We start from the raw sequence: 26,304 nt of genomic DNA on the forward strand, positions 1-26,304 counted from the left end.
GGCCCCTGAGCTGATCTAAATGTGAAAAGAGATAAAGAAACTAACCACGTTTAGTTTTGAAGGAGCTACCCATAGAATCAACAGAGTTAGTGAAAGTGATTCTTTAGTGACCATAGATGCAGAGCAGAGACCAAGATACTTTCAGCCAACGATAGTTTTGTGGGTGGGCTCATTTAGTCTTTGAAGTAATAGTATATATCATACAAATAACATATTTTTTAAAGATTTTATTTATTTATTCATGAGAGACACACAGAGAGAGGCAGAGACACAGGCAGAGGGAGAAGCAGGCTCTGGGCAGGGAGCCCGACTTGGGACTCTATCTGGGTCTCCAGGATCATGCCCTGGGCTGAAGGCGGCTCTAAACCGCTGGGCCACCGGGGCTGCCCTATTTTTTTAATATAAATACAGAGCTTCCACACCCAGGACTATGCACAAAAGTCATGATTTTTTAAAAAAGATTTTGTTTGTTTATTTAAGAGAGACAGCAAGCATGAACAAGGGAGAGGGAGAAGAAGAGGGAGAAGCTGACTCCTCTAACTGAGCAGGGAAGCTAACACATGATTAGTTCAGGTGAGGATGAGTAGAGACAGATAAGCAAAAAAACTTGTCTACCTCAACAAGGCTGTGTTCTCTAGGTTTAGGTTTAAATATTTAAAATTGCTTCCTAGTTAGTCACTGGCTTGAATTTTCTTTTCCCCTTTCCAAATATCTCGAGACTGTTGCAAGAGAAATAGCCCGGCTGGTACCTTCCAATTGCTGAGGTCCTTGCTTTCGTTCAGTTACTCTAAGACGTCCAACTTGTCTTCAGAAAAGTCATTTCTCTAAGTATCTAATGGTATCAAAATCCAGCCTAATGGGAAACACAATCTCAGATAGAAGTTTCTTCCCACTAGGTTTCCTGGATATAATGGCAATGAGATTAGCACATTTTCCCAGTGATTGAGTTGGCATGTACTCATGGATTTATAAATAGCATTTATTGTGAAAGTTACTGTACTACTTGGGTAAGTAGCTATTGCAATTTGATGATAGAAAGCATTCGCTGAAAAGAAACTATTATATGCCTTCTATGCCATGGCCATCTGAGGACAAAGCAAGACAGAAGATACAAGTGAGTTCTGTTTCCAGTTCATTCTACTCTGTCCACAATTATGAACAACCATGTATATTTAACATTTGGCAAGTTGATAGATATTTTCCTATTTCTATGTTTTTAATTACATTGGTATGGCTGGTTGGGGGTAAATGATGATTTCAAATCCTTCATCATTTTGCTGCCTTGAGGTAGTGGAATGGTGACATTTTGGAATATGTCCAGATTTCTGCTGATGCCTCCCACAGGAGAGCAATGGATTCGTGGAAATTGAAGACCATTTAGAGGCAGAGACTAATCTGTGCCTCAGTCCAATTCTCATAAACTAAGATTTTTGTTTACCGCATTCAGATGAGAATGATGGTGAATTTCTAAGGTGAGTGCTGTGATGAAAAAACATTTATATAATCGACAGCATCACCACTGCTGTCACCACTAAAATATATCTCATTTCTGAAGGATGGAGTTGCATGTTGCAACTGGAAAAAAAAAAAAAACTGTTTTCAGTAAGATCTATTTCAATAAGCCTTTGTGCTTTGTGATCCAGTTAAAATTCTAACAGTGAGAAAATACTTTTATCCTAGTCAGAACAATATTTAATGCCTCTTCTTAAGAAATCGGCCATTTCCCTTAACCAGCTGAGGCCTGTGTCACAGTCATACAAGAAAGTATGTGCTGCTATATATAGCTGACCTGGGTTTTATGCAGAGCTGCCTTTACATTGCATTTCTTTCTTCTTGATAGTCTAGCTCCACAGTGAGAGCCTATCAAACTAGTAAGTCACGAGTGACCATGAGCCCTGGCTTCAGCTCTCAGTGGAACAGCAGCCAACCAGCCTGGAACACATACTCCTTTCCAAGAGCAAGCTTGCACTACCAGTCCCATGCCAGCTACACCTACTGTACTGGACATCCTGCTGTAAGTACCCAGTTTTTCTGTATTTAGTAAATTGGATACTTTATGCAGGTACATTCTGCACCCGGAATTGGTATCTCACTATTAATTGGGCAATTCTTCCAATGCTATAATTCTTCTAAGGTGAGAATATGCTGCTGTTCAGTTAAAGAGATGAGCAATAGAGAACATCCTATGTGCTTAAATGACATGTATTTGGATAATCTTTGCTGAGGATTGATATTTAATTTAAAGATATTTCTAGGTGAAATAGGTTGACAGAAGTTTTGGAAAGGCGTTTGTGTGGAGGCTGAATGTCTGTGTGTCTATGGTTTTGTTTTCTAGCTCCCTTGTTGCTTATGACGTTAGTTGGTTGATTTCGTACTGGAGAATGTTGTCTTTCAAAGTAGCATTGGAGGAGTCAATGGAGTCTGTGCTTCCCACTTCTGTCAATGGCCTTGTTGATATAGTTTAAACAGATATGAAAATACAGATATAAATTCATCAGTAGGGTATTTTCCAGTTGCTACTACACAGAATCTGAGGTTGTTGGCATAGATGACTCAAAGGGCAAGATACACAAGCCTTGGTGGGGAGAAATAAAGTCATGGAATTTTAGAACCTTTTTGAATAAGATACCTGTTTCTGCCATTATGTTTTTCTGTGTCTCTATCCAATCCTCATAAACTAAGATTTTTGTTATCATAAATTATATTTGTACACTTAGAAAAGATTATGATGCATGTTGATTAGTAAACCTCTGTTTATTGCTAAATATTCAAACATAAGACTCTTGGGTAACAAGAGACCTATGAAAGGGAGTCATACATGCTTCTTGTAGTAACTCCAGTTGTCAGTAACTGTAGATACAGATTCTCTAGTCATTCCAAAGGCCCACTGTGAACGTCTAGAGTCAGGCAATCCTGTTTGCATTTCAAGGTTATGGAATTATAAAGTGTTCTGAGCTTCTAAATTGAGAGAACATATCTCAAATATCATGTCATAAAGTCACTTAAAAGAAAATTCAAAGAATCCACTCAAAATGTAAATTGGCATAGCTTTGTTACAAGGTGATTTGGAAATCATGGTCAAAATTTAAATTGCATATACCTTTGACTCAGTAATTAAACTTTTGGCACTTGATTGGACATGTGCAAGGATGTATGCACAAGGACAATGTAGCCACATTTTTTAAATTACTTGGAAAGGGAACCTAAATATCCCTTATTAACTTTCAACAGAAATGTATGAGAGATTATTAGACATGTATTATTTTTCAGCATCCTTCTAGGTGACGGGCCCAGGAGTGATCAGGACCAAGTCTTGCTGTCAAGGAGCTTCCAGTTGAGGAAACAGAGAAGCAAGCAATTACCTAACTAAACTTATGAATAAATAAAAATAAACAAACAAATAAGACAAATATACAGCAGTATTAGATGCTGCACATAAACTCAAAATAGGTTGAAATGATAAAGAATAAATAAGTGGCTCCTTGAGTTGAATAGTCAGCCATGTCCTGAATTGGGAGGACAGGTATTATCTGAGATCTGAATAAAAAAGAGACATAACTATGTATATTCAGGATGAAGAGCATTCCAGGTAGAGGAGACAGTGTGAAGGTCTGGAGGTGGAAATGAGCCTGAATGTTTATCACATACACAGAGGGAAAGCCAGGTTTCTGGAGCTTATTTGGAAGAGAACAGAGGGAGATAAGGTTAGAAAGAAAGGCAAGGACCAGAATATATAGCATTGTGTAATCCAGAGTACAGGGTTTGTATTTAATTTAAATATAATGGGCCACTGGAGTATTTTAAGCAAGGAAATTATATAATTTCATTGTTTTAGGACCCACCCAGGCTGCTGGGTGAAAAAATCCTGGTAGAAGAGGAACAAGAAGAAAATCTGAGAGTTAGGAGAGTATTTTACACACACACACACACACACACACACACACACTCCTGCATATATGTATGTGGTTACTTCTTTAAAATGCGATTGAAGTTTTGTAGTAAGAGGAAGATTAACTTTTTCTTGTATATCCTTTGATCCATTTGATGTTCAAAATATATGCAACTTGTTTTCAGAATAAAAAACAAGTTGCATATGTTTGGCAATAAAATTTCTTTCAGTAACCAGTTCCATATTTTAAATGTCTCATTATCTTTTCCCTTCAGTCATTATTTGTCAAGCCAGATTGTGACAAATTATAATTTAATGAAATATTTCAAATCATATTCTTATTGGCCTTAAGGTCATGTAAATGTAGCTGACATTTATTGAGCACTGAATATTTTCTAAGCCTGTACTGAGCACCTTCATAGGTATTAAATAGGTATTTATGTTCAAAATAGCCCTAGGTGGTAGGGACTATTATTATCATCACTTCAAAGATTAGTGAAGTGAAGCTCAAAAAAATTGAGAATCTTGCCCAGAGTTACAGTTAGTAGTGGGACCTAAGAGGCAAACATTGGCTGTTTAGCCTCCAACCAGTATTCTCCTCCACTGTATTATATTGTTCCTTACCATTGATTCCCCGTGTCTTTATCTATATGCTGAGAACAGTGAATATATCCCTGATAGAACTCTTTGCAATCATTTAATTTAAATGTACATGTTACTCCTCAGAAAAGTATGTATTTGTATAAAACACTCCATTTTAGTTTTGGGGGAAGGAGTGAAGAATTGGTGGGACCCTATCTTGAAAACCACTAGGATCATTGCAGGGTGTGTAGCTACTTTTTGTGCTTTAAAATCCAGAAACTGATACTTTCTTTTGTCATACTACTGTGAGTAAAGTGAGTCAAATATGGTAAGTAGAAGCAACAGACTAGAAACTTCTGAAAAAAATCATCCTATGTGTTGTACTTCTGATTTGAAAGCTACTCTAATGTCAAGGCCTACTTGATGCTCTTCCATTATTCCAACATTTGAACTTTTGTTTCAAATTCTCCTCCTATGCCTGATCAGATGGCATTAAACTCTTGACTCTAAGACCAGGGACCATCTAGCTCTTCTACCATCTTGAAAAAGGAATGATATCATCTGAAAATGAACCAGAGATTCTGTAGCAGGGTCCCTGAGAGCTGGGTTATATTGACAATATTCAGAAATGTTGACTACCTCATCATTTTTACTTAGGTCCCTCTTGCAAGCCAAAGAACTAGAGAAATAATTTGGGCTCTGAAAAGTGAGAGTAGATTCCGTAGTCAAGCAGTGTAAGATCCACTGAGGTTTTGTGGTAAAAACCACAGAAACATTTCTTGTCTGAATAGATTGCCAGGGGGTTTCTTGAGTCATATAATTTAGGAGCCTTTAATGAAGCTATAAATGCTCTGCCTGCCTGGTGAGATTCTGGCCCTTTTCTCTGAGTTACTAGTTTCATTGAAGATTTCCAGGTCTCTCTTTAGCCCTTTCCTGGGGCTAATGGGTGTCAGCCAATGTAGTGTTTGTATAGTTAGTAGATGTGACTCAAGTCACTCCCCTTCTCTTCCATTGCCTTGCTACCCGAGAATCCTGATACCTCATGAGTGTCTGGCTAGTTAACTTGAAATTAGCAGCCTATAGAATTACAGAATACAGTTTGGCTTCTCCCTGACCAAGTAAGGATTTTCTCAAGAGTCCTGTTGTTCATCACTGTATTAGTTTCCTATGGTTGCTGTAAACAAATGACCACAAAGTTGGAGGGTTAAAACAATACACATTTACTCTTTTGCAGTTCCAGAGGTTGGAAGTCTGAAATGGGTTTTACTGAGCTGAAATCAAAATATCAAAGGAGCATCTAGTAGAGAATCTGTTTCTTGCCTTTTCCAGCTTCTAGAGCTACCCTTCTTGCATATTTTAGCTTATGGACCCTTTTTTCATCTTCAAGGCCACCAGCAAAGCACCTTCAAATCTATTTCTGCTCTCTGTCTTCACACCGTCTTGTCTGCCTGTAGTCACCTCTCTCTCTGCCTCTCTCTGATAAGGATACCTGTGGTTACATTTAAGGGTCCTCCCACATAATCCAGGATGATTTCCACATCTAAGGATTCTTAACTTGATGACATCTGCAAAGTTCCTTTTGCCACATAAAGTAACACTCACAAGTTCCTGGGATTAGATTGTGGACATCTGGGTAGATTATTATTCAGTCTACCACAATCATAATATCCAATGACTAATGGCTACCTTCTGAGCCATTAGGTAATTATTTAGAGCTTCCTGAAATAGATCTCTCTAAGGGAGATAATGTGAGAGGGGTTCTTTGAGTGGTAGAGGAATGAAATGTGTACCCTCTGGCAATTCAGAATTATTCACATTCACTAACATGTTTGATTTTTCTGAAACCCACTGTTTCTTTCCTTTGAAAATGAGGTGATAACTGTGCCCTTGATAATCACTCCGATTCATATGTTAAAAGAAAATGTGAATATAAGGTTATTTATAATATATTGTTGTAAATAACAATATATGTAAATATTTACATAAATATATGAATATAATGCTTAATCCACTGTACTAATAAATGAAGAAACTATGTCCAGGCATCTAGGATGGTCTCTTCAATGTGAGATATAAAATGGTAAAATATAATGTTCAAAATGTTCAAGCAGTGCAGTCATATAACTGATAACATAAGTCAAATATTGAATATACCATATGTTTTTATTGTCTGAGGGAGCTAATGATATATCATGTAAATTTCTTACCTAGTCATATTATTTGTAGTACATTTCATTCATAAAATCATTCTAATTATTTCCAAATAGTATATTGACTGGTATGCTGGTTTTGATCTTTCATTTGATACCTTTGTCAGCATTATTATTAAGTGATAATTCTGTTTACTTCCTGACTTGATGTGGGGAGTGACATCACATTGCCCACAACTTCCTATTAATTGATAACCATTTAGCAATCATGTTAATAATAAAAGAAAGGGATTCATCAGGCTACCCTTTGCACTAGCTCACTACTCTCCCTGCATCTGCTCCTCACTTGCACCTATTTCTTCTCACCTGAAATGATGTTATCATCTCGGTAATATCAGGGAGATGCAGAGAGGGTGGGGAGGAAGTGGGAAAAGATGAAAAGAAGATGGCAGTGATATGATCTTCAGTTCTGAGGCGAGGAGCCTGCATATTGTTTTCTTTTTCTCTGATGAGGAAGCACAGAATGCCTCTGTGGTCCCATTGAGGCTAATCAGGAGACAGCTTGTGCCAACCACAAGGCATTGATCAGATAGGGTCCAGGTACTAGTGGAGACAAAGCAGAAAGGACTGAAGAAAAGAAGAGATAAGGAGCCTTAAAAAGGAATAGGAGTGTTCTCAGAGGCTGACACTGTCTGGAGGTAGTAGAAGTATCTAGAGCCTGTCTCTTTCAAGAAAAGAGCAGTCAGGTAGAGGAGGAAGAGTGTGCAGCCTGGTTCAAGATAGAGGGTATAGAGGGACACAGCACCATCTTCCTAGAGGACTCTGTATTATTCATTGAATAGGTTTCTGGGAGATTCCCTCTCTGGAAACTTGATTACAAAGCACAGGACCAACTACCTTTCTTCAGGCATTGAGTTGTCAAATAAAACAAAGTTCTCAAAAACTTATCAGAGGGGACATTATCCCACCATGAAGGTATTTGCTGTCTATATTCACGACAACTGTGCATCACGGCACCCAGTAGCCTTACTATCTGCTTCCTGAATTCAGACTCTACTTCTCCCCACCGGGAAGAACAGGCATTTCTTTGGAAGCTTGAAGAAGACATTTGAAGAAGTTACAAGTTTCATTTCAGCTATATAAGGGTATTTGTGCTTCAACGCTACCCACCAACTTTGGAAATGAATAGCAAGTCCTCTGTAACAGATTCCCAAGATCTATGTCCAATACTCATTCCATGAGGATGTCTTAGAGTCACACTTTGCTTGCTTGTGACTTCTGAAATGAAACACAAATGCTTGGATTTAGATTATTGATAATTTTTATTGGTTATTCCAATTATGGTTACTCTATTTACTCAGATGTATGGTGATGTTTCAATACTTTGCAACTGGTATGGCTGGACGTTAGCTTAATAATACATCTGTACAAAGTTTTGGGGCTATAGAAAACTTTTCTTTTTTTTTTTTTAAAGATTTTATTTATGTATTCATGAGACACACACACACACACACACAGAGAGAGAGAGAGAGAGAGAAGCAGAGACACAGGCAGAGGGAGAAGCAGGCTCCACGCAGGGAGCCCAATGTGGGACTCGATCCTGGGACTCCAGGATCACACCCCGGGCCAAAGGCAGGCACTAAACCATTGAGCCACCCAGGGATCCCCCCCAAAACTTTTCAGAGTACTGAAAATGGACAGTTTTCAAGGTAATAAAGACTGGATCTTCAGCTTCCATGAATTCTCTTTTGTCAACTGATTTGCCTGATAGCTTACTAGGATTCTAATAGCTTGGGTCACTATATATCCTGGTCTTCCTGGTTTATGCTCATTTCTTAGTTAATAGTGTCCCTTTTTATTGTCAAAAATGTTCAGGATTAGAAAATATATGGTCTCCCTACCACAGCCCCTTACAAAAGAAAACGTATCTCTTGCACATAAATCTTACTTTGGTTTATTGTCTCAGGGTGTAAAAACTTCCCAGTGGGGCACCAATAAAGGAGACACATCAAGTAATGATTAATCAGGCACTATAAACCATGGGGCTTCCAGTCTTTCCCAGCTGTACATATATCTGTGTGCTAAGGCAGAGTAATAGTGTATCATGGTCTGGAACTTACATCCTTTGCAATTATTTAAACTCCTTACAAAATTTTTAGATAACTTAAAAAATGGGAAAGAGGGTATGTAATTTTTCAGAATTGTTCTAGGCACATATGAACAGAGTTTGAAGGCCACTATGCGATGCTAATTTTTTCCTAAACCGGTTTTTTTTTTTTTTTTTTTCAAACTGTGGAGTTGCTTACAGTGAAAAGAAGCTGCTTACAGCTCAGAACTCTGGGTGGCCCAATTCTTGCTGGGATTCTCCAAAGGCCAAGAGATTAGGTATCTCTTTCACATTACATCAATTCTAAGGCTATCACCCGCCTCCATCTCCTACTGCCCCCTCACAGTCTCTTCTATAAGATTAAATATGCAAATCAGATAATCACACAACCACTGTTAAAGTTAGGGTAAGGAACAGTATCACTTGGGTTTCTTTTGCTGCAGAAAACATATCTGACTACTAACAGTGATTTCAAAAAGATAGATGAATATTAACCACCTTAATAAAAAGTCCAAGTGTAGAGATGCACATTTATATTTACCAATATGGCCACATTCATACCACCCATTCACTGCATGCTTTTCTGTAGTGTGACATTACCATTCTTCCACTCTCCTCTTCATCCTGCCTAGCCTTTATGACTCACTTCAACCCCATAATATCTGGTGAAAGTGGTGCTGCATGACTCCCGGATCAAGGTCAGAAAAAGTCATGTAGCTTCTATCTAGCTCTCTTGAAAAGCTTAGTTTCTGATTGTTGTCTGGTCACTCCCTTTCTGAACCCAGCCAACCATGTGATGAGGAAAGCCAACCACGTGGAGAGGCTGTGTGTGGGTGCTCTGGTCAGTAGTTTTAGCTGAACCCAGCTTTTGAGTCTTCTCAGCCCACCTGTCAGATTAGTGAGTGAAGAGGCCTCCGAATGACTCCACTCTGTAGCTGCTTGAGTTACTTCAAGGTATCCATGTCTTCCCAGCGAAAGCCTGGGACACAAGAGAGCAGAAACAAACTATTCCTGCTGTTCTCTAAGTGCCTGACCCTCAGAAACACGAGCATAAAAAATGGTTGTGGTGTTAAGCCACTAAACCTGGGATAGCTTCTGGGATAGCTTCTTACTCAGTTGGGGGAATGAGAATGACAGGTATGTCCAAGTTTGGTGCTGCTGTGAATCAGCATTCTCAAGGAGATAGGCTCTATCTTTCCTCTCTATAAAGTAGGAAAATGATAAGCTACTTCCTGAGGTCATTGTGAAAAGCTAATGAGATAATACACATAAAGCTGTTTAACACAAGTTTATCCTTTATAAATCACTTAATAGATAGAAGCTATATTAGGAAAGAAATCAATTTTAATTTGGATTGTTAGAGAAGGCTTACAGACTTCCAATTTGCACTATTTGGATGACACCTTTTTTTTAAGACCTTGGGACTCAATTTTCAAATTATTGAAAGTCCCTCAGGTACATGAAGACTTATCTGTGTCTGCCTGGAAATTTCAACTTTTCTCTGTACTTTGAACATCCGTACTTTGGTAGACCAACAGCAGGAAGGCATTACAGCCCTATAACTTTGTCCAGGGTTGGTCATTTCCAGTGAGGCCTAATATCTCCTATGTTTGTTTCATGTGGTTTTCTCTCTAAAAGACAATGTTTTCCATATAAAAATGAGAATACTATGCTGCTTCTCCCTCCTTATCTTTGTTTTTCCCACCAGGGTTTGAAGAGCTGGAGTTTCCCCTGGCACATTTCATGCCCTTTGTTTGGTTCCTAGCCACAGTGGTCTCCTTTCCTGTCATCTGGTAGTTCCCTTGTCTCATCTCAATAATGCATGGCTTGACACTGCTTAATTCTGAGTATCCAAAATAGATGTTTTGGGAAAAAGATTCAGCCATCCATCCTAGCTTAGTCCACATCTCCTGTGCTGAACCTTGGATTTCTAAGACATCCTTTGAGCTCTAGTCCCGGATTCCTGCTGCTCACTCCTAACTCTGATGGCTCTTGGTTTTGTATGTTGCGATTTTTAAAAATCCCTTGATATATTATTTTTAAAGATTTTATTTATTTATTTGAGATAAAGAGATAGCAAGGGAGAGCATGAACCGGGGCAGGGGGGAGGGAGAAGCAGGCTCTCCAATGAGGAGGGAACTAGACATGGGGCTTGATCCCAGGATCCTGAGATCATGACCTGAGCTGAAGTCAGACGCTTAATCAGCTGAGCCACCCAGGTGCTGCTTCCTTGATAATTTTTTTTTTTAGGATTTTATTTATTTATTCATGAGAGACACAGAGAGAAGCAGAGACATAGGCAGAGGGAGAAGCAGCCTCCTCTCAGGGAGCCCAATGTAGGACTCATCCCAGGACCAGGATCATGCCCTGAGCCAAAGGCAGATGCTCAACTGTTGAGCCACCCAGGTGTCCCTCCCTTGATAATTTTTTTAGAATTAACATTAAAACTGATTAAATACACTGTAACATTTAGTTTTAAAATCATCACTAAAATATTACCTTATAGAAATAAACTATTTTCAAAGACTTTAGTGGGTAACATGGCATCTTGCACAATTTGGTTATGACCACTGGGGTGAGATTAAACTGTCTTTAAAGAGGCACCTGGGTAGCTCAGTGGGTTAAGTGTCTGCCTTCTGCTCAGGTCATAATCTCCCCGCCCTGTGTCCAGCACCCTGCTCAGTGGGGACTCTGCTTCTCCCTCTGCCTCTCCCCCTGCCTCTCCCCACTGCTTGTGCTCTCTCTCAAATGGATAAATAAATTCTTTTAAAAAAAGGAAAAAAAAACCCTCTTTTTAAATAAGGAATCTGATACATGAGAAGAATTTAAGGATGATAACGTGGGAAAAGTCACACTATTGTTACAAAAGGTACACAAGAAGGAAAGGTTTTGTTTTATTATTGGTGCTCTTCTAAATGCTAAGGCTGACATAAATTACTTGATTTGTCTGTTTTCTGTTATCTATGTGAGTGAAGCCTCCTAAACAAAAACTTGTTGAGTCTCTGGGGAAAAAAAACAAAAAACAAAATATGCTTCCATTGTAATGAATTCCTTTTGAAAAGAAAAAATAAATAATTTTAAGCTGAAAAACAAAAAATGATTCTGATGAGCTCCCCTCACCCTGTTATGGAAGGTGGATTTTTTAAAAAAATTTTGTTTGTTTGAGAAAGAGAGAGAGCGTGGGAGTGAGGGAGGTGGCACTGTGGAAGGGCAAAGGAAGAGGAAAAGAATTTCAAGCAGACTAGGAGCTGGGCCCAGAGATGAACAAACATCGGGCTTGATCCCACAACCCTGAGATCATGATCTGAGCTGAAACTAGGAGCCAAAGCTTAATGGACTGAGCCACCATGTACCCTAGGAAGGTGGGTTTTATCAATCACTTTTACAAAGGAGCTTTTGATGCTGCCTCTTAAGGCCAAGCTTTGCAGCAACTGCAAGCAGAGAACTTGAATGACATCAGTGTACCTGCTAGGTTCACTGGAGGGGCTCCATAATTATTTGTGCGCATAGACCCTTTAAGGCTGGGTCTTTTCTTTTCAGTTTTAAAATTAGTGCACCTTCTTTTATGATAAACATTCAAAATTTCAAATATACATTAATATGAAAATTCCAGATTCTTCCTTTCCTAGCTTCAGAGGATAGTCGTTTATCATTCTAGGTACTTTTTGGTTGCATATGTCTATTCTCCTTCAATTGTTCTTCAAACTCAAATGTCTATTTAAATGCAAATAATAGAAAAATAATAACAAAGATATGACAAAATATACACCTTTAAATCCAACAGGCAGCTTCAGAAACAGAACTTTGCAGATAATTTTGCAGCTCCCACATGTCCTTTGAATACATCTCCTTCTTAACTCCCTGAGAAACCATAGTCTAGCATTTCATTTTAGGCATTTTCTTGTCTTTCTTCATAGCTTTACCATAGATAAGTACTTAAACATCATCAAAATGAAAAACAGACTATATGTATTTTGCAAATTGTTTTTGTTCAACATTATGTTTCTGAGATGCATCCATTATTATATGATTAGCTATAGTTCATTGTTTTACTGTTGTATTATGAAGTTGTGTGAATGTACCACAGTTGATTTATCCATTTGAATGTACCTTTTACTACAATGAGCAATGCTGCTGAGTTCCTGACACCTGGGACACATGTTGCTTATGCCAGGAGTGAATTGCTGGCTGGTAGGTTGTGGTATATCCAAGTTGCCTAGGCAATACCAAATTGTGGCTATACCAAAACTTATGGTTGAGCATAAGCCTCTCTTATTTCTTCATTTTTCTGTTAAGATATTGTCTTTTTCCCTATTATTTGTAGAATTGCTTTATACAGCTGGATGCTAGTCTTTGATAGCTCTGCATACAGCATATATCTTCTCCCAGTTTGTTTCTTATATTTCATGTTTTATTTCTTTTGATGAATATTTTTTAATTTTAAAAAATTCAAGTAAAATTAATATACAGTATCATGTTAGCCGTGCATGTACAATAAAGTGATTCAACTATTCTAGACATAACTCAGTGCTCATCACAGTAAAAATGTTCTCCTAATCCTCTTCACTTATTTAACCCATCCCCCTACCTTCCCTCTGGTAACCATTGGTTTATTCTTTATAGTCTGTTTTTTTTTTTTGTCTCTTTGTTTGTTTTGTTTCTTAAATTCCACATACAAGTGAAATCACACAGTACTTGTCTTTCTCTGACTGACTTATTTCACTTAGCATAATACCTCTAGTTCATTCATGTTGCTGAATAGGCAAGGTTTCATTCTTTTTTATGGCTGAGTGTGTGTGTGTGTATACATATCGTATCTTCTTTCTCCATTCATTTATTGATGTGTTCCTTGGTTTTTCCCATAATTTGGCTATGGTAAATAATACTGCAATAAACACAGAGGTGCATATATCTTTTCGAATTAGTGTTCTCATACTTTTGGTAAATAGCCAGTAGTAGAAATACTGAATTATATGTTAACTCTATTTTTAATTTTTTTGAGGAACCTCAATACCGTTTTCTACAGTGGCTGTACCAATTATTATTCCCACCAACAGAGCATGAGGGTTCCTTTATCTCTATATCTTCACCAACACTTGTTATTTCTTGTATTATTTTAGCCATTCTGAGAGGTACAAGATGATATATTGTTGTGGTTTTGATTTCCATTTCCCTGATGACTAGTGATGTTGAGCATCTTTGCATGTCTGTTAGCCATCTGTTTGTCTTCTTTGGAGGCATGTCTGGATGAACAATATCTTAATTGGAATGTAGCAAAATTAGTCTTTTTTTAAATGGGTAATCCTTTCTCTGTGTTGAGAAATTTTTTTTTTTTTTTACCATAAGGCTGTGGTTTTACCAGAATGATGATGGCTGTGTCTCCTCTCTCTCCCTCTCTTGGACAGCCAGAACAAAGAAAACATTTTTTTTCCTTTTATAAGAAATTTACTCTATAATCCTTTTAAAATTTGAGGGATGATTAAGAGAGACTAACATTCAATGCAGGTATTATTGTGTATCCTACTCTAGCTCCTTGTTCCTCTGTTGTTTATCTCTGTGACCTATGAAACCACCAAGAAGTTCTGTGAAAAAGCATAAGGTCACATTTATCAAGGTCCACCCCAGACAAGCGTGTCAAGGAATTTCTTTGGAGTAAATACAATGTTACCCTGAAAGAATTCAGTCAAGGCCAAAATAGGGCCTAAAAGAAATGGAAGCCCTTTTGCTCACTATTCTGGAACTTACTTTTTTTCCACTTAGCAATGTATTCCAAGCATCCTTTTAGTGTTGCATAAAATATAGTAATGTGGCTTTGTAATGAAGAATATAAATCTTGCCTTATTGGGGGCCATTTAGATGGTCTCCAATTGTTGTTTATTATCACAATGATAGAGTAAATATGTGTATAACGTGTGTATATGTGTATGTATGTATGTATATTCTTACATATTTGTGAGATTGTTTTAGTAGTAATGTTTCAGAGAAACACAATTGCTCTGGTGATATTTTCATTAAAAATTTTTATGGTAAAAAAAAAAAAATTTTTATGGTAGTTGCAAGGTTACCTTCCCACCAATGTTGATAAAGATATGTTTTGCCACAGTCTAGTTTGTATTGGTTACTATCAATCAATTAGACTTTTGTTAAGCTGGATGAAAATGGTATGCTGTTGTTTTAATTTGTATTTCTCTGATCACTGCAGAAGCCAACAATCTTTCCAAGTGTTTATCAACCATTTATAATTTTAAAAAGAATTTAGCACCTTCCTTGAATAAAAGTAGAATGAAAATATAAAGCAGTGTACCTGAAGAAAGGTTTGCCATTTTACTGCATTGCATTTTATCATAAAAGCAATAGAATTATATTCATATCACTGCAAATTGATATTTTTGTGTCTATTTGTATTTAACCTGAAAAATCACAAACATAACCATGCTAAAAATGAATGGATTTGTCTGGGTTTGTTGCCTGAAATCTTTTAGTTTTGGTGTTTTAAAGTAAGAAGAGATTTTCAAAACACTTTCCCCAGTGTTATATTTTCTGATCCCTTACATTTATACACTTGTAAATCAACAGATTTAAACTAAACAAAATAAAACACAGGAAGATGCTTATTAGTTTATTACTACAAAAGTTCTTTTAACAGGTATCATCTATTCAGAATTCTTTTTTTTAAGATTTTTTTAATTTATTTATTCATGAGAGACACACACACACACACACACAGAGAGAGAGAGAGAGAGAGAGGCACAGACACAGGCAGAGAGAGAAGCAGGCTCCATGCAGGGAGCCCGATGTGGGACTCGATCCCGGGACTCCAGGATCACACCCTGGGCTGAAGGCGGCACTAAATCGCTGAGCCACCTGGGCTGCCCCTATTCAGAATTCTAATCCTGATTCCATAGAGCAAGTTTTTATAAAAATATTTTTAAATGTTATTGACAGAATGTGACAAACGCGTAAGTGAAACCCAGGCAAGTTACAAAGTTCAGAATAAGAGGGGACACTTGGGATGGTACATGGGTGCTTCACTTCTCCTGGTGGTATTCCATTTCTGAACATGGGTGATTTGGACACAGGCATTGGTATATATGCTTTTATAGTTTCTCTTGATAAAATATTCCTTAAAAACTAAAACCTCAGACTTTCCTTTTTCCAATTCTATAGTGCCACATAAAAAAAAGAATTACTACTCTAAAGCTTAATGATCATATCTGAGGGGTTCAAATGCCAAGATATTTAGTATAGGGATTGCGGAGCTACTTTGCCAACTCTGAATGGCCTGGATGCCTATGCTCAATCTGCAGAGGCAAACACTCCACTGATAGCAATTACTAGAATTCTTTTAGTTATTTGGTACTACAAATAATAAGAGTTCTTAAAGGCATCTGCACAAAAGGATAAAAAATAGAGATGGTACATGGGTCAACAAATCTACTCAAAACCACTCTTGTAAAAGCCCCGCTGTTTTATCTAATATAACCAACTGTTCTCCTTGATTATTAGTTTGCATGTATTATAATATAGACCTGAAGCTCACGATCTTCTACTTCTTAAATTGAGATGTTGAGTCCCTTAAATCTCCCAAAAGGTGTTGTTATTAAGACCAAAGGGTAAGTGTGATGAACTCCGTGTGGTTATGCATTTGGACATCAGGCCTGATGTAAAAGACTAATTATTGAAGGCTAATAATTGCCGATTTAGGGATTTAATAATTAATAATTAATAATAATTAGATGCATAGGAATATTTTGTGAAGCATTCTCTTCAGGATGGGGAGCACTGTCTTGTGTCAACAAATAGAACTTTTTGTTGGCAAAGCTTCCTCCTGACAGAAATGTGTAAAAGTGTAACCTTGTGAGGGAGGGTTCATATTTAACAGCACACACTGCAATGTGACCTTGGCTTTGCTTTCACTCTCAGGTATCAGAGCAGAGGGGGTGCCCTTAGCAGCACTGCATTGGAATAGTGATCAATTCAATGGCGGTTAACATTTATGGCACAATTCATTTACAGTTTTATGGGTTCTACATATTTACTTTATGAACCCCAACAGGAAATGTCAGTGCAGGGAACAAGTAACACTGGACACCAAAATAACTTTATTTTCTTTTTTTAATATTCCCTAAACCCCTAAGCCTAGGAGGTGTTGTTTCCCCAACCTCTAACAATGCGTACACCTTGGAGATCTTCTAGCATTATCTGAATAGAATTGCTTCCCGCAGAGAGTGATTTCTTCTTTGGCCCACTTTGAATGAATATAGTTTAGAGACAGAGACTTGATATAGGATGCAACATAATGTCACCAATTTAATTATTTTGCTTATTTAACCAGTACTTGTTATATATTTATTGAGTATTTATTCCAGCTTAGGCAGCTATAGTAAAATACCATAGATGATTTAAACAACAGAATTTTATTTCTCCCTGTTCTGGAGGCTGGAAGCCTGAGACTTGGGGTGCCAGCATGGTTGGGTTTTAGTGAGAGCCCTCTTCCTGGCTTGCAGATGACCAACTTCTGTATGCCATTTGGAGCTTTCCTCAGTGCCTGCTCAGAGAGGAAGAGAGAGTGGAGGTAGGGGGTAGACACCTCTCTTCCTCTTTTTGTAAGGACATGAATCTCATCATGAGAGCCCTACCCTCAGGACTTCATTATGTAATTATTTCTCTAACTCCCCATCTCTGAATACCATCACATTGGGGGCTAGGGATTTAACATAAGAATTCTTGAGGAGATACAGACATTCAGCTCACAACACCTACTATGTGTCAGGCAGTTTTCCAGGTCCTGTAGTATGTTTCCCCAGTATTCATATGGTTGGTTACTGTAACAAAGAAAGGCTCAAATCTCAGAGGCTAAATGACAGAAAAGCCTATTTCTTATTCATGTGAAGGTTTTCCATTGCTAATTAGGATTCTAGTTTCATTATACCTCCCAACTTTTGCAATCCTCTAGAATCTTGGAGTCATCTCCAAGACCCCCTTCATCCAACATGCAAAAGCAGGAGAGAGAATAGAGAATTGCAATTGGGAGGTCTTTGCAGATCCAGCCTTGAATTGACACACATCACTGCCACCACATTCCATTCTTTGGGACTCAGCCATGTGGTCCTGCTGGCTTCAAGGAATGCTGGGAAACATTGCCATGTTTCTTGGGAAAGAGAAAATGTGTTTGGTAAGCATACAGCCTATCTCTACCAAGTGTGTTATAATATTAGACAAGACAGATGAAGTTGCCACTTGTATGGGGCATCCATTCTGCTGTAGAATGATAGACAGTAAGCATGAAAACAGATATATAAATAAGAATTAGAGATAATGATGGATGCAGTAAGGAAAAGAGCAAAGGCAAATGGGATTCAGGATGAACAGCAGCGGGAAAGGAGCTCCTCTAAGGAGCATGACATGAGAAAGAATTTCTTTGGAGATGAAATTCCATATGAGACCTGAATGAAGGAAAAAAGTCTGTGCAAAGATCTAGAAAACAAGATTTTTGGAAGGAAGCACAAAAAGCCAGAGTCAGAAAATAAGTTCAGAAAGAAGGGGAGCCTGGCTGAAGCTTGTTGGCTGGATTGGAAGTCGCATGGATAAAGAGAGAGGAAACAGGGGAACACTTCAGGTAGAACCTGGAGGTCTTCCCTGATTCAGTGTACAGAGGTTTTAGTTAAGCATTTTGGGTACAATATCTCATTGAGCCAAATCTGGGAAATGGATATTTTTGTTCTCCCTAAAAGACATGAGGAAATGACATCCCAAGAAGTTTAAGTTCTGCAGGATCCCGTAGCTGTTGAAGAAGACTCAGATTTACACCTGAGTCTGACTCCAAATCCATGCTTTAACCAAAGCTTTTAGTTGATACCAAAAGCTTACCTCCTACTACATGCGTGAAATGATGTAAAAAGATGAGTTATGCCATCTTAAAATTTCTGACCACTTGAAACTATTGAGACTGTCCCAAAGCCGATGTGTGTCTCACAAAGAGACACTTAAATATTTTTCATTTTTTACATTTTCCACAATAAACAAGCTTTGCTTTTATATTAAAAATTTGTCCTAGTTATCATTGTCAATTGTGAAATTATTATGATGTAAGGAAACTTGTGAAAATTTTCTATAGAAATACTGCGAATACTCTACTCTCCTGACATGTATCGCAACCTTATTCCAAATTTAAGGCATAGGATTATTCAATACACCTATTGGTAACCAATGCCTTTTTTTCTCCTCCCATCTAGACTGCTATTTTTAAAGTTTATATTTGTTCAAAGTGACCCTACCTTCATTCCCATCTCAGCTTTCTTTTTCGGTATCTAACTTTCCTTAAGTTTAGCTATGTCATTTGGAACTTATTCTGAAGCATAGATTAGTAGGTGAAATCACTGTCAGTCTATGTTTCCCTGAAAACCTAGATCACTGGAAATCCTCAACCAATTAAGGATGAAAGATAGCATAGAAACCTATTCTAACCCTATCATTCAATTTTCTCTCAGTGCCTTCCTTTCCCTTTCATTTTCTTTTTTTATTCATGGTATCTTTTGTCTGTCTAAAGGACAGAGATAAGCTCATGCTTGAACCCTGCAGTATAAAAGTAATTCCACATGGGGCATGTACGATGGGAAAGAGTTGTGCACTGATTTATTTTCCATAAATGATGTGGGATTACCAGAGAACCAGAAACCCTGTAGTGTGTTGCTGTGTGTGGAAAATTTTTACTTTGGAAACTTAGCTGGTAAAATTTTGAAATTGTCATATGACATGTGCATCTCAGGATAGAATGAATTCCTTTATTCCTCCTTATTCTACTAATGCATGGACAATTCAAAAGATCAAGAAAAATGTTTATTTTTTCTTTATAGGAAAAACTGTAATTATTTTCATGGGAGATTAAACAGCTGTCCATACTCCATATAGCTGAAAGAAATTAAGTAATATTAAGAAGAAAACTAAGGGCATTAGGACCAAATAATCTCTACTGACACACCACTATCCCCTCTGTATCATCCTCCTTTCTTATTATCTCTTGTAAGGTTGACACTATATAATGAGCAGAGAATATAGTGTCAGGAGACCTAAATGTGTGTCTATACCTTGTCACTCATTTGTTTGCTGACTCTGGGAAAATCATTAGTAAATTTTGACTTACTATCCTTGTCTGCAAAGTATGATAATGTAGGTAAAATCACTTAGTGAATATTTAATATTAGATTAGTGGGAAAATGTTAATATCATTAGATTTGAATTTTTATGATTCAATCTAGTATCCTGACTATAAAGTTTCTCTCATTCTCTTTGTAAAATCCCTTTCTGTTCTGAGCTCTCCATCATACCTGGAACATCCTAGCTTCTAAGCCGTCTCTCATTTTACTTTATTTGAAGTTTTCCCTGTAATTCTTCTAGAATTAAAGGAGCATCTCATAGTGTAGACAGAATCATAGATACATTCATTCATGCATTCTTGCATTGTGCAGCTGTTCTCATCCCTTATTCCTCCATCTCAACCATTACTTTTACATTCTTCCCAGTCCTGTTCATCCGCTCTGTTCTCTTCTTCCAGGCAATGCATTCTTAATTTGCATTTAGATTCTTTATAGAAAGAGCTGAGATCAGTTACTGAGGTCTGTTCTGTGATGAAGAGAATGGAGGAGAGGTATGTGCATCCCTTTGTTTTAGTCTTAGAAGTTAAATTTAGCAAATTACCCAAAACTTTATTAAAATAAAAAGTTGAGGAAATATGTTTTAAAAAGAAAATACCCCCCAAATCTAATCAGAGTGCCACCTAACAGATACTCATGTCATTAAGGACAAAAGCCTCAACTTTAATGGTTGGTTCTTTTAACAGATAGTTTAATGTCTATAGACAATAGAAGTGACTTTTGCATTTGGAGGATGCAAAGGGGAAGCTCAGTTTAAACTGCCCTGAACAAATTTGACTCCACATGTTTTCCTAAGTGTCCATTACAACACCTCTCTGATGGGTCTTCCTCTTTTGAGTATCTACTGTATGGACAGGAACTACAAGGTCAACGTGTTGAGCCCTATGTCCTCAGCAGCTACACAGGAGATATTCAATATATAGCTGCTGCCTGAGTGTTGAATGAAAAATGAAAAGTTTCCTGGGATAGTTTGTGTAACTTTTCATCTGTCAAGGTGGGTAAAGAAAGTTCATATCTGCAGATCATAAACAAGATGTGAGAGAATGTCAGATATTCAACAAAAGCCAACAGCGCATTGAGGAAGGGAATATAGAAGTGATGTTATTTCAGAAATAAAACTTTATGAATCTTGCATATAACCAAATGACAAGCTGGCTTTTCATTTACACAATGGAAATGAATATTAAAGTGTTCATAAAGACCAGTAGAGAAATATAAATATAAAGTTATTCTGATGGAGTGAAATTTTAAATGCAAGGAATGAATATATTTTATAGACTTATCTCAGCATGTAACAGAGTTTGATGAATACAATGTAGACCGGGGTATAGAATACATTTATGTAGAGTCTTAGGATTCTACATTTAGCTCATGTTTAATAAAATCTCTAAAAATTTATAATTTTCCTTTGTGTGTCTCTCTTTCCATTTTTCTCTTAGTCTATTTATACAAGACAGGCTACTCCTAGTGTTGGGTGTAACTTTGACAGAAATTTCATTATTCATTAAATTGTTTAGAGAAATATTTCAATTCTAGGAAGTACTTCCTTCCAGCTAAACCTCATAATCTTTTAAAGTTAGAGAACCATTTCTGCCTTCGTGAATGCAACAAAACTCCTATTTAAGCTAGCACTATAGATTAAGATATTGATTATAAAAATTTCTGTGAATGTGCAATCTTCAATTTAAGTGCTTATTAATTATAAAGTTAGTCTCTTCATCTACAAGCTATAGCAAATTAGTTTGAGTCCTATTGCAATTGCTTTTCAGAAGATTATCTCTCTTTTTATTCCACTATCACAAGTCCAGCATTTCAGAGAAACACAATTTGTGACTTTGTAAGGAAGCTCTCCTTGGATGTTTCCCTATATGATGGAGTTATAATGAGGACCCTTTATCACTTCTAGGCATGAACACCTTTGGGTGAGTTCAAGGCTGGCCTCATTCTGAACTCAAACATAGAAATAGTTTTTGTTATTTGAGTATTACTGAGATGCCCAAACCTATCTATTAGAACAAAATTTAATCAGTAACCTGTTTAAAAAACAACAATGTTTACATCTTCCAGAATACCTTCTTCAATGTTTTGCATATTTTTCTTTAGCTAATCTGGTGTTGGACTTTTGAGTGTTCAAGGCAGAATTTGTTAATGTACAAAAAGAGTACAGATCATCCTCAACTTATGCTGAGGTTACATCTCAATTAACCCATAGTAAGTTGAAAATATTTTAAGTCAAAAATGCATTTAATACATTTAACTTCCTGAACACCATACCTTAGCCCAGCCTATCTTAAACATGCTCAAAACACTTCCATTAGCCTACAGTTGGGCAAAATAATCTAACACAAAGCCTATTTTTAAATTGTGTTAAATATCTCATGTAATTGATAATATGCAGAAAGAGGAAAAACAATGATCGTATGGGTCAACCAACAGAAGGGTTGTTGATGTATCAGTTGCTTACCCTGATGATGACATGACTGACTGGGACCTGTGGCTAATGTTATTCCCAGCAGCACAAGGGAGGATCCACAACATGGCTCCAGCCTGGGAAGAATCCAAATTCAAAATTTGATGTATGGTAACATAAGGCAGGGATCATCTGTAATAGGAAAGCTTGCTAGAGAGAAAGAATTAACCAGAAAAGATGTGAATAACTGAATAACTCATTTTCTAATATTTCTTTCTAGAATTTATTGTCAACATTTTGGGATGCCAATAAGGAGGTTCCTGAGCTTGGCTCTATTTGAGGAGTTTAACTGTTAGTGAATAAATTATATTTCTTTAAGATAAGAATTTTAAGCATTTTTGAAAGTGTTAATACGATCTAGGTGTCTACTTGCCCATGAAATTCACATGATTAAATATAACGAGAATTTTTTTCCTCCACAGAGTAAATAACGTCCTTCCCATGTGTATATTGATATAAACTCTCAGTGCATTTGTTTTATGATTTAGCACAGATGGTTTCTCCCTTGTTTGAGGCTGAAAAATGGATTTCCTTTTGGCTTCCCTGGAGTTCTTTCTCTTTGATGGTTAGAGAGTAGGTGTTAGCTTTTCCTGAATATCACACTTACAGAAAACTATTGCTATGCCTTTAAAATTTTTTTTATTTGTATATATTTCAAAAAGAACTGCACTATAGTTGTATCTGTTGTTAACACACATTAGAATTTATGTTCTCATGATAAGAACAATTCCCAAAGAGCCACAGAAAGCCAGGTGATTTTAAGAAAAATCACATGAAAACCTATTATATTAAAACAGGTGCTTGGCATTTATTGTACTGTTTATTTCACATATTTTGTTAGTGTCCGTATAAGCTTCACAAGCATATTATTTTATCTGTTTATCATGCTTAGATAGAGATAATAAAATTAATCAAAATAAGTAGGCTATAATCTGAAGATCTTTAGCAATATGGTAAAGATTTAAGTAATTTCTCTATTTTATCTAAGCTATTCAAAATTGCTAAATATGTTTCTAGGTCAACATCATTTAGTCTGGCATAAATACTTGGTATTTCCTAAACCATTTAAAGTCATGACTTCATAATTATCAAAACAATACCATGAAGTACACAGTGTTATGTTCTTTAATGTGACAGATACAAAGATACAGGAGGCTGAAGTGCCTGGCCTGAGATGACCCAGGATTTGGGGGAAGGGAATTAAGTAAATATTAGTGCCTAGTTGTTTTTGTTTTGTTGTTGTAGTGGTGGTGGTGGTGGTGGTGGTGGTTTGTGGGAACAGTTTTGTCTTCTGAGATATGCACTTGCGCAGATCTCCTCATTCTTAATTGTTTATTTCCAAATGGGAGCATTCTTTCCTCACATGCTGTCTGAGGTGAACCTTACGATAAAAAGCAGGAGGACAGCTAACATTTATTGAATGCTAATTATGTTTGGCAGTGCACAAAACTCTTTCAACATTACTTCATTTAATTCTATTAATAACCTATGAAACAGAGGTTGTTGTTACCATTCTGTAGATGAGGAAACTTATATTAAAAGGCCAAAAACTGAGCCAATGTCAGGAATTCTGATAGATATTACAGGCAAGATAAAATGTTATGCTTTTCATGAGAATAATTTGGCTAAACAGGAAAAACCAGAGCAAACGCCATCATTAATCAGGATATTGTTAAAGCCCTGTTCTAATTCTTTAAATTAATGTTGGACAAATATAATTAAGCTTCAAAAGTAACTCATCAGAATAAGATCCTACATTATAATTTAATCCTTTTGGGTTTGGGTATTGCTATAAGCACAGTGCTGTTAAAAAAAATCGGGGCTTCACAAGTCAAGTGGATTAGTAGTTCTGATTTAGTACTCATATATCTACCAAAGTAAGCTAAGCAAACAACAAAGAAATCTGACTTTTATATATGGACCATGGCCAACCTCATGGCTTCCCAGTGACAATGGGTTTGCTGATGTACACTTACCATGTCATGGACTAATTTTCCTCCATGTTTCCTCCGTCTTGTTCCTATCAATCCCTCCTGCCCTACTTACCACTAGATTCTGTTTTTTCCTTTTCCATCTGCTTATTGTCCCTAAAAACACTTGCACATCTTTAATTATTCCAAATACAACTGATACACAATTGGGGCAGAGTCTATGGAGTTAGTAGGAATTTTAAAACCATCTTTAGAAATGCTGTAATTCAGTGGCAGTGGTGAGTGAGGTGTTATAAATGAAAAGATTAAAACTAAATCAATATATGCTAAATGATCAGATGTCTGTATTCTTCACACAGCTTTGTCAGCCTCCTTTGTCCTTTGTGCATGCTCATATCTTCCATACATTTGCTGGGCACATATTTAAGACTCTCTGCCACCTTAAAATTTTGGATTTGCAATACCTCTTTCATTTTATTAAGGAGCAAAACAGCTTTGCAAAGAAATGCCATCCATCAATAGAAACTAATGAGATTTTTCTGTGCATAATACACTGGGGCTTTCTTTTTCCACCATAAGTTGTTCATAAGCCACACATACTGTCCTTTCCAAGTTGAGTTGAATTTTATTTGCATTTACTCTGCCACAGATGAACTCTATCAGATTTTAAAATCAAAGGCCCCAAATGGACTCCCTGTGTAAAGTATATTAAAACTCAAAAAATAAAATGCAATACTTCAAATGAGAATAATGAAAAAAATCATGTTTAATGCATTTGATAATTATTGAATTAACAGTCTCCATTGGTTTTATTTGGAGTTGGCAGGGACAGGGGCACACCAAGTCAGAAAAAATCCAGTTTCATTCACGGAAATCTTACCGCCCTGAAAATCTGTTTTACTCTTCCAATTGTTTTCTTCCTTATGAACATCCCACTACCCACATGTAAAGTAATGGATTAATCTGCGTGTAATTATACATAATGGTTATAAAGTTGGAAACACAAAATATTAACCAAATGCTAATTTGTCCAAATATTCTGATTCCTTGAGAAAGCGTACAGTGTCAGTATTGCCAAGCGATGGTTGTTCTCATCATCTACTCATCCTGTATTTTTTTAAAAGATTTTATTTATTTATTCATGAGAGACACAGAGAGAGAGAGGCAGAGACACAGGCAGAGAGGGAAGCAGGCTCCTCACGTGGAACCCTATTCAGGATTTGATCCCAGGACCCTGGGATCATACCCTGAGCCAAAGGCAGATGCTCAACCACTGAGCCATCCAGGTGCCCCATCTACTTATCCTTTAAATGTTTCCCATAAATTTCTCATCTTCCCCATTCTCAGATGACTAGTATATGTTCCTACATATTTTTTTGAAGCAAGATTTCCATTGATCTTAAAATACTGAATAAGTAAAGAGACCCTGGAAAGCTCATGGAACTACAAAGGTCGTGATCTATGTAGGAGATGATATAATACCAAAATTAAAGATTTCTCCTATTTGGGATTCTAAGATATTTAACCTGTTCTTATTGATCTGTGCAATAAAAAATGCTACTGGTAACTACATAAATAGTAGATATTTTGCTTACATTCTATGTGCTTCTCATTAAACTAAGCCTACCTTTTAATAAGTGATTAGCCATTGGCAATTTTGATTGACTAAATGTAGGCAAGCTCTTATGGTCATCACAATAGGCACATGATGGAATAGTTGGAGTTTTTCTATCTTCCAGATATCATCACTTCATAGTTGGCTGTATCTACCATCCTTTCCTCTTTATTCATGAGTAGAAAAGTGAATAACAAGCTATTATTTTATTTCATTCATTCAGTAAATACTTGCATTCTTTGTAAGATATCAGGTTTATAAATAAAACACAATCTCCACTACTTATATTGTACAATATAAGTACAATATTCACATTCTAATATTGGAGCAAAGTATATTAAGAAAAAATAGCAACATAGAGTATACTATAATAGCTAATAGGAAAGAGGTATGTACATGGTACAATG

At 36.8% G+C, this 26,304-nt stretch overlaps 1 protein-coding gene across 14 annotated transcripts in view; it reads left to right on the forward strand.

Annotated features, from left to right (window-relative positions):
• RBMS3 (RNA binding motif single stranded interacting protein 3) overlaps nt 1-26,304 on the forward strand; it is a 1,278,684-nt gene that overhangs the window by 506,424 nt on the left and 745,956 nt on the right. For all 14 annotated transcript variants that reach the window (XM_077865504.1, XM_077865505.1, XM_077865510.1 and 11 more), the window contains one exon: nt 1,841-2,014. In XM_077865504.1, coding sequence (XP_077721630.1) covers nt 1,841-2,014 — 174 coding nt within the window. The remainder of the gene's footprint in view (nt 1-1,840; nt 2,015-26,304) is intronic.

Source organism: Canis aureus, chromosome 22 (assembly GCF_053574225.1).
Source record: "Canis aureus isolate CA01 chromosome 22, VMU_Caureus_v.1.0, whole genome shotgun sequence".
NCBI lineage: Eukaryota > Metazoa > Chordata > Mammalia > Carnivora > Canidae > Canis > Canis aureus.